The sequence below is a fragment of the Lathyrus oleraceus genome, chromosome 5 (genome assembly GCF_024323335.1).
Source record: "Lathyrus oleraceus cultivar Zhongwan6 chromosome 5, CAAS_Psat_ZW6_1.0, whole genome shotgun sequence".
NCBI classification, from domain to species: Eukaryota; Viridiplantae; Streptophyta; class Magnoliopsida; order Fabales; family Fabaceae; genus Lathyrus; species Lathyrus oleraceus.
Genome location: NC_066583.1, coordinates 71860347 through 71869153, shown reverse-complemented (window position 1 = coordinate 71869153; position 8807 = coordinate 71860347). Strand labels below are relative to the sequence as shown.

The window sequence follows — 8807 nt, the reverse complement described above, 5'->3', positions numbered from 1 at the left end:
CCGAGTGATTTAAAATTTTGAAAATTGTTAAATGTACCATTTACAATTTAGTTTTAGTTTATAGATTTTAACTAAAGGTCTTATATATAAATTATTATATTTGTTAAGTGGTAATAATTGTCAATAACTCACATACAATCTTGAGAGTAGAAGTGATGGTATTTGTATTTGTTAAAAAGTATAATGCGGGACAATTTTTAGTGATTAAGGGATGTTAGAGATTTATGGTATGGTGAAGGGTTGAGAGATAGCTCGTGTAGGGGGTGAGAAGTTCTATATATGTGATTTTCATTATGAAATTCATATTGTCCTCCTCAACTTCACCGTTGAGGTATTTATAATTGGATTGGGCATGGATCATAAGCCTCTTGAAAGTAGTAACAGCTTCTGAGAAAATGGGAAGATGGACAAGGAATCTCCATATATTCAAGGGTGTGTGGTTAACTTCCTTATGACTCATTATACACCACAGCGGATCGTAGACACATCACTTCCCCATTTTCCCATGTCCTGCGAGTTATTCTAGAAATTTGCGGCATACTCGATAAAGGGGGACACGTCTAATAAACAGACAGTCAATCTCGTTAAGGGGAATTTGGGATGTACCTATGGCGAGGCAGTGCATCACTCACATCGCCTCTCATTGGCCCCTTACAAATATATTAATACACCTCCCCCCAAGCATGATGGCTTGGAAAGAGCGGGGTGATTTAGTCTTGTCTTTCTTATTTGAAATAGTCCTTCAAGTGTGATGTGACTCCCTTATGATGAAGGCAAGTCCCTCAAGTATGAGGCGACTACCTTATGCTCAAGGCGAGCCCCTCAAGTGTGAGGAGACTCATTTATGAGTGACCCTGAAATCTCTCTAAGTGTCAATAAGGTGATTAATACGCCAACTAGGGAAATTTTCCAAATGACTATTGGAAGAGAAAAGTGTGTGAGGCATTTAATGCTAACAATGATGATTTAACCTTGGGACGCCAAATTGGCTTTGTTCTTTCACATGTGTCAACAATGTGCAAAGTCTTTTCATGTCAAATGGGAAATCTATGAGACCTTTGATTACCCATAGTGTTCCGCCTCTATTAAAAGGATTCACCCCTACTCTTTTCATCTTTTCACATACTTTTTTTACTAAGCCTCTAAAAGCCTATTTTATATTCTTCAACGGCTATTGCTCTTCATGAGTTCAAGCCTTTTATTTTTATAGGTACAAGTTGCATTTTTCCTTTTTATTTTTTCCTTTTTTTCCTTTATGGAAACAATTAAGGATTTTAACGAAAATGACATCCTAATAGAACTATCAACTTGTGATGAGTGCATAGCCTTATGGAAACATTGTTAAAGAACGTTAGGCGTCCCGATGTGACAATTAATTGTAAATTATTGGAACTAGGCATGTTTGGCAATTGTGAGAGTTCCATTAATTATGATAGTGATATCAGGAGTGGTATTGACAATGGTTCCTTTTTCCCTTCTGCTTTCTCATGAAACACGAAGATAATTACCACCTCAGATCCCGAACCAAAGGACGCCAGAGAAGTCGAATCTCACTACACAACTAAGGAGAAAATAGATTCCTTTCGGTAATAGCTTAACTTATCTTCTTCAGGTGACGAAGAAGAAGTCGTCATAAAGGTGTATTCCTTAGCGGAGAGAGCCAATATGGCCGCTTCAGAAGACCCTCCCGCTCATTCCTTCTACTTTTATATCCCTAACATCCGAGACATTGGGGTTCGCATCCCTTTTTCCTCCTTTGATATGGATATTCTTAAGATGCTCAATGTTTCCCTCTCCCGAATCACACTTAATGGTTGGATTCTAGTCAGGGCGTTTAAGATTATATGTCAGCGGATAGGGTTATATCTCACTACAAGGTTGTTTTTTTCCTTTTATGGTACCAAAGAGTTTGTTCGTTGGGGTTGGGTAACCTTAGATATTTTTCTTGGGAAATCGTTATTCAAACCCCACTCTAACCATTTGAAAGGTTGGAAAGATGAGTTTGTAAGAGTGATGGGCAAAATGGATCTTCATTAGTCACTTTAGAGGCGGATGTCGCCCCAAGGTTTCCCATCATCTAAATGGATAATCACGTGGAAATCACCGGGTATAAATTTGATTGCCACCCTTTTGATGGGATTTAAATGGTTCAAACCTTGAATGAGTTCAATGTAATGGATTCTTGTACCATGATCACTTTGGGCCAGGGGGACGATAAAACTATAGACAAATACTTGAGTGAGTTTCCCCGATAATATCCCATGCTTGGGTTTTTTGCAAATGGTTATGTACTTAATTTTACCATTTTCCTTCGGCAGAAAAGATGTCCAAAACCTCCCTAGATGAGTGAAAGAAATGTTTAGCCAAAAGGAAAGTTGAACGCTCAAGATTAGACAATACTCAGAGTTGCCTAAACAACTTGCTTACTAGGATTGTTATGTGACAACTTGAAAGTGAGACGTATCTTGAGCCTCAAACCCAGAAGGCCCAAAAAGCCCATAGGGGTGGAGTTGACTCCTTCCCTGCCCCTAAGGGTAAAAGGGGTTCAGATTAGTGTTGCTTAAGGAACAAGTTCCTATACATTGTCCTCGGGGAGAGGTTCGCCAACTGAGTCCTTATGTGGAAAGAACTCGACTTTAATATCATCAAGTTAACTTGCGTTCACCTCTCATTCCCTAAAGACTTCCTCGAGGATTATAATTATGTATACGATAGGTCTTCCCTCAAGCTATATGATCTTAAGGGTAACCATATGTTGAGGGTCTTTTTTATGAAGCATGCTGATAGGGAAAAGCATGTCCATACTGAGAATGAGCTAAGGACGAATCTCACAGGCTACCAAGGTGACTAAATCAAAGTGCGGGAGATAATATAATCCTTGCAAAATGAGAATGAGACCCTAACAAACAAGATCCGGGAAGCGGAGGCCAAGGTCAAAGTGTTTGTTTCCACATAGCGAAGTCTGCGAGCGCCTCTGGATTAGGCCCTAAGCTCTTAGAAAAAATTGGAGGAGGAAGTCTTTGTACTCAAAGACGATCTGGTGGAAACCTCTAACATCTATTTTGAGAGGGCGAAGAAGTAAATGACCTTCTTCATTCTGGGTTAGATCTGAGTGGTTTGGGCGTATTCAAAGTCGTTTGTGGCTGGCAGCTGGTTGTCAATCCTTGTAAGGACACCTAAGTTAAGCCTGAGGGCGATAGCTTGAAGGAGAATAATTATTTGGAGGCCACTCGCAAAGGAGATGCCCTAGAGGAGAACCAACCACTGCTAGAAACATTACTTTTTATGGCAACAATTTTACCTCATATATTGAAAAACTGAGGTAAAATTCCTGGAAATGCCCTGTTTTTTTAATATACAATATATTCCGTCAGTTATTTTAAAAACTGATGGGTAAACTTATTCATTGTTCATACTTCAAATCCCAACAACTTCAAATTATGTTTTTATTTCATTAAAAGTAACGCATTCTTGAATATTTTATTTTTATCTAAAAATACATCATTTTTCATATCAATTTTCTTTTATTTTCCGCCAATCCCACGTCATTTCGAGTTACGACGCTCTATATATGATCAAAATACAACAAGTTTATCATGATGTGCAACATGCTGAAAAATAGACTTTGTGAATCCTTCTGAAAATTCGTCGCGTTCCTTTTTCGACCATTTCTTTGACTTCCTCCAACCTACAAAATACGTTAACTTTCCCAAAAAGATCAAAAATACTAGGAATAATTAAAACGTAGACAAATACAAAATTAAATAAACTTGCATATAAACCACTCAAACTATATGAAAAATGCGAATAACTCATATACTTAGCAGAAATGATGATTGATCACAACCCTAAACTTAGTTTGCTGCTTGTCATCGAACAACTTTAAAACTCTCTACTCATGCCAACTCAGATAAAATCAAAAATTCTGAAAATATCATATCTTTGGGATCTTCGATGGTTCTCTTTTACCATGACATTAAACATCTAAAGGGCAAGGATTTGAAATCCCTTGATGCTATATTTTAGTTTTTATGTCTATAATAATTTTATAATTTCTTCATAAAATATTTTATATTAAATAATATAAAATAATAAATAAAGAAAATTTTCATAACTTAAATATAATAAATAATAATAAGTAAAAAAAATATTTTTTTAATTGACGTGGCACACGTGAATATTGTCGTATAAATGTGATGTTATAAATTGAAGTGTGAACTATCCATATCTAAAAGGGATAAAAAAATTAAAAAGATATTGAATTAATAAATTAAAAGGACTCTTATAACTCTTATTAGTTGTTCTACTTAACTCATTCAATGTCTGATGCCATCAATTTTATCAGCACAATATATTAGTTGTTCTACTTAACTCATTCAATGTCTGACATAAGCTTTTTTTTTTAACAGGTTGAGTCAACTTCTATCACAACCTACAGACATCTATATACATAATATTTTAGGATCCTAACATACATCAAACATGGCCCCCAGACAAAAGGTATACTTTTTCAAACACAATTGTCTATCACTTTGAAGGGTTTCACAAACTCTGGTCGGGATGATGTAATGACACAAGGAAGTCTATCACTAGCTTCCATTTTTATTTGAGCTCCTATATTATTTGCTGGAAAAGCAAGAAACAATAGGTTGTTTCCAGATAATCATCAGTGACTTGGCTAGAAACAAAGTTCTAGACGACAATATTCATCTCATGTCTATCACTTAACTTAATCAAGTGGTATACATATTCACCAAACCTCATAGGTCGTTTCTTCACAATTTTATGCGAACTTCAATGGTGCACAATGGTGCTATTGTTCGTTACTTACTTAATTACTTTTATAAAAAAAATAATTCACTACAACTTCAATGGTGCACAATAGCTAATGGATCATTTTCGTAGATTGATCTATACTTCACAATATAGTGCACTCATCACATTGTATCTTTTTCAGACCAATGTAGAATTTATAGGTAACCCTCACCATCATAATAAACACAATCATTAAACAACGCAAAAACAACTAGCTAAGGACATACGATTGAATTATTGCACCATCAGCTTAACAAGATGTTTCAGTCTAGCAAGCCGGTGGCTTGTATTATTATTTGATAAATGGTATGAAGATATTGGTTATGTACAAAAGACCAATAACAAGAGGTCAAGAGAAACTGCATTTTGTACAAGTGGTAATCAAAATGAAAAGAAAGAAGACTTAGGTAGAAAGAAATCAATCTCCATTGTCTGGCCTAACAGTAACTAGTGGGACGACGGTGAACTTGACGGTGTCACCGATGCTTTGCAAATAGGGCACCAGTTCTTCAGCCGCAGCCATTGCTGTATGCAAGCCATGTGATACTTGTGCTCACATTGCAGACTCCCGACTTCTTCCTCCAACGTATATTCCTCCTACAAAACATCTTAACTAAATCAGATCAAGTAACAATAACTGTACATGGTGGCAGCAGCTACGCCAGATTTGACATAAATTTTTACTAGTAACAAAGGACTCTGATGACTCTTATCATTCTCCTAGTTGATAACAGAAGCAATAACATTTTCATTCAAGAACTGACAAACTTTTAACTTTTAACAAAATTAAGAGAGAGAAAAGTACCTGGCAGATGCTGCATTTGATATCATCTTTAGATGCACTGTCAGAGTATTGATAGGAACTTCTCTTTAGGCATTCCGAAAGAGCTTCCTCTGTTACAGCTGTGCTCACAGTCCCCATCCTGTCTTCCAGAGCAAGTAGTTCCTAGAAAATTTTAAGATATTGTTATTAGGACTTAAAATTATGTTATAATCCTCATACTTCGATAGTTACATGCATTCTTAAAAATATTGTCATCTGATTTTAAAACAACCTTCAAATATTGACACAAAGATAATTGTGAAATTAAAACACACAAAGCTACGAAATGAATTGTGACACCTTACGGCATTAACAGACCTCGTATGACATATTGTCAATATCCAGTCGCATGTCTCTATGCTGATCGTAGAAGTTTAATCCAGTAAGGAACAAGTTGGACTCCAGCAAAAGAATTTGCTATTAAGACACAAAACAAATTAATCAAATAACTGATATATTAAGTAAATCAAACAAAATTTTAATTAAGAAATACCTCGTGTGTCAGCTCGACATCTTGTTCAATCCTCTCAAGTGCCAACAATACCTGAATACAATTTAGAAAACAGTAATTTAGTTCTGAACGTTGACATTAACGACCATGGTGATATATAATATGCAATTACTATGTTTAAATGAATATTACCTCTGCAATACCATCCATGTTGTAGCGTCGTCGAAAGCTATCCCGACTCATTAGAGAATGAGTGAGACTATATTCTGTAGGAGTTATAACACCGTATAACTCCTCGCTGCCAGTACCTGCTCCACTGTAAGAGCTTGGACTTGAAGGAGTCTCCGAAGAACTACGATCTTGTACACCAAGAGCATTACGATTGCCAGAATGAGAAAATGAAGGTACCATGATAAGAGACTGCTGATTAGGTGCCACGGGATTAGTATTTCCTTGACCAGAAAGCCTCCCCCTAGCATGACCGCCAATTGATCTTCGTGTCCTAACAGACACCGTGTTGTTGTCTGGCCTTTCCCTGTTAGGGGCATTTCTAGATATTCTTGAATCAGAGATAGATATGCCATTTCGGGAAACAGAATTTCGTCCTTCGCCTGAGGGCCCACTAATTTTTTTCCCTCTAGCTGTAGAACTACTTTCCCCTTCACAATTTCTCTTTTTTATAGAATCATTTCTTCTGCTAAGGTTTGAATCTGATGGCGCACAGCCGGCAGGGACGACATCAGAGACTGAGTTGCATTTGAGGTTTCTTAACCCATACCTATTGGTACCAGCACGTGTCCCTGGACCCGTGCTTTGAATTTCTTGACTACGTAATCCAGGTTTCGGATGAAAATTCCTCCTAGATCTTGTATTAGATGCTACACTAGAACTCCCTACTTCCTGAACCCGTGTTTCACCCTCAACTTGAAGACCCCTCTGACTTTTTTCAGGTGGAGGTGTGGGCTTTGAAACTTCTGGGTCATCTTGTACGCTACTAGTTTCAGATGAATCTATCTCTAAATGAGATGATAATGTTTTCTGAGGCTTTCTATGGGGTTTTCCTACGTTACTACTCCCTGAGGAAGTTCTAGAGGAGCTACCAATTGTTTCCTTACCATTTGATGAGAATCGAAATGAGGGCCGCAAAGATTTACCCTTTTCAGACGAACCAATTTGAGAACCTTTAGAAGAGCCGACTTTGCTGCTGCAACCAAGGCGGCTACATACTTGACCATTTCGAGTGTTTACAGTATCTTTTAACATACTGCTTCCTATCCCCTTTCTGGGGACTATCACCCCATCGTTGGCTCTTTTACCATCCATCAATATTCAACACTTTATTCCTTTCAAATCTGTAACATTGGCATGATGTAGATAATCAAAAACTCATACACCCTAAATGATTGTCAGAAGCATTATATTTACATAAACTAAGACAGAAAATCAGCATGTTTCCTCATAGCAATGACTTATATGCAGAACAGAATTGAAAGAAAACAAACTACGACATGAAACATTGACCATGCATCTTTCAATCAGAACAATGTAAAAAAACGGAATCGAAACAGAAAATCACAAACCAATACATGATCAAATAATGAAGACAAAACCCAAACGCCAAAAACCTTATTCAGACAAACTACAAAGCAACATTTTCTAAGTCGAACCATGGAAACAAACTCGTTTGCTCAAAATCAATCAATTTTGAATTTTCTTAGATTGAAATAACAACAAGTGAATGAGAAAAAAACAAAAAGTAACCACATAGCTATGATTGATCATCAGAAAAATTGGGATGGCGCTTCATTTTTCAAAGGACAAAGCTTTTCATCCAATCTTCTCCACACAATCATACCTATTTCAGCGCTGAAATTAACCTCAAAATCAAAAACTATAATCATAACAACAACAAAAAAAACTCAATCAAAATAACAAAAATATAAAATAAATACAAACCACAATTTCAATTTCTATCAAACCTATTCCTCACACAACCAAACACTTCCATCAATTAAATGTTTAAAAAAATATATCAAAAACAAAATTCGAATTCAATCGAGATAGTTTTTATAAATTACGTAAATTATTAAATTTTTTATTTTTTATTATTTTTATTGTATCATCATCATCATGTTATATATAGATATCGACGTGGAATAACGCCGATAAAATTGATATATACAAAAAAAATCATCGAGTTTTTTAATTAAGGTAAATAGAAAAATAGCGTGGAAATTTTAAAATTTGTTGACGGAGAAATTTGAATTTCTTAGCTACCTTTTCACGACGGTGAGGTTCTTTTTCTTCTTCTGGTTGTTCTGTGTTTGAAGCTTTAGAAGAGAGAGAAAGAGAGAATTTGCATAGAAAGTTTTTTAGAGAGAGAAAGCAAAGTCCCGTAAGCAAAGAACGAAGGTGTTTAAAGTTTTAATACTACTAATAAATAAATAAATAAAATTTTATTTTTTAATTAATTTTTTTATTTTTGCTAAGGAAGTGGAACTAAAATTTGTTAGAGGAAAGAAGAGGAAACGAAAAGGGTCATAGTGGCGCCGTCCTGGTTGAAAAGGGAGGGGAAAGGGATGTGGACCGTTGGATTTGGAGAGATGGAAAAAATGGAGGGTTAGGATTGAGTTTGATGCCGGCGGCACAAGAGAGAAATGGGAAATCAGAAGGAATGAATGAATGAATAATTCTCATGTCTTTCCGGGATTCGTTAGA

The 8807-nt window shown here is 36.1% G+C and overlaps 1 protein-coding gene across 2 annotated transcripts; it reads right to left on the bottom strand.

The window, feature by feature from the left end:
* Positions 1-5027: 5027 nt before the first annotated feature.
* Positions 5028-8600, bottom strand: LOC127085439 (probable E3 ubiquitin-protein ligase RHG1A). 2 transcript variants are annotated; one of them, XM_051025950.1, is made up of 6 exons: positions 8367-8600; positions 6282-7441; positions 6132-6182; positions 5957-6055; positions 5621-5761; positions 5028-5412 (listed from the first exon to the last, which is right to left on the bottom strand). In XM_051025950.1, exons 2-6 carry the CDS (start codon positions 7410-7412, stop codon positions 5263-5265), a joined length of 1572 nt encoding a protein of 523 aa, XP_050881907.1. In that variant the 5' UTR covers positions 7413-7441; positions 8367-8600; the 3' UTR covers positions 5028-5262. The 2 variants fall into 2 exon arrangements, with proteins under 2 accessions (XP_050881907.1, XP_050881908.1); XM_051025951.1 differs by lacking the exon at positions 5028-5412 and having other exon boundaries at positions 5939-6055.
* Between the last annotated feature and the right edge of the window lie 207 nt (positions 8601-8807).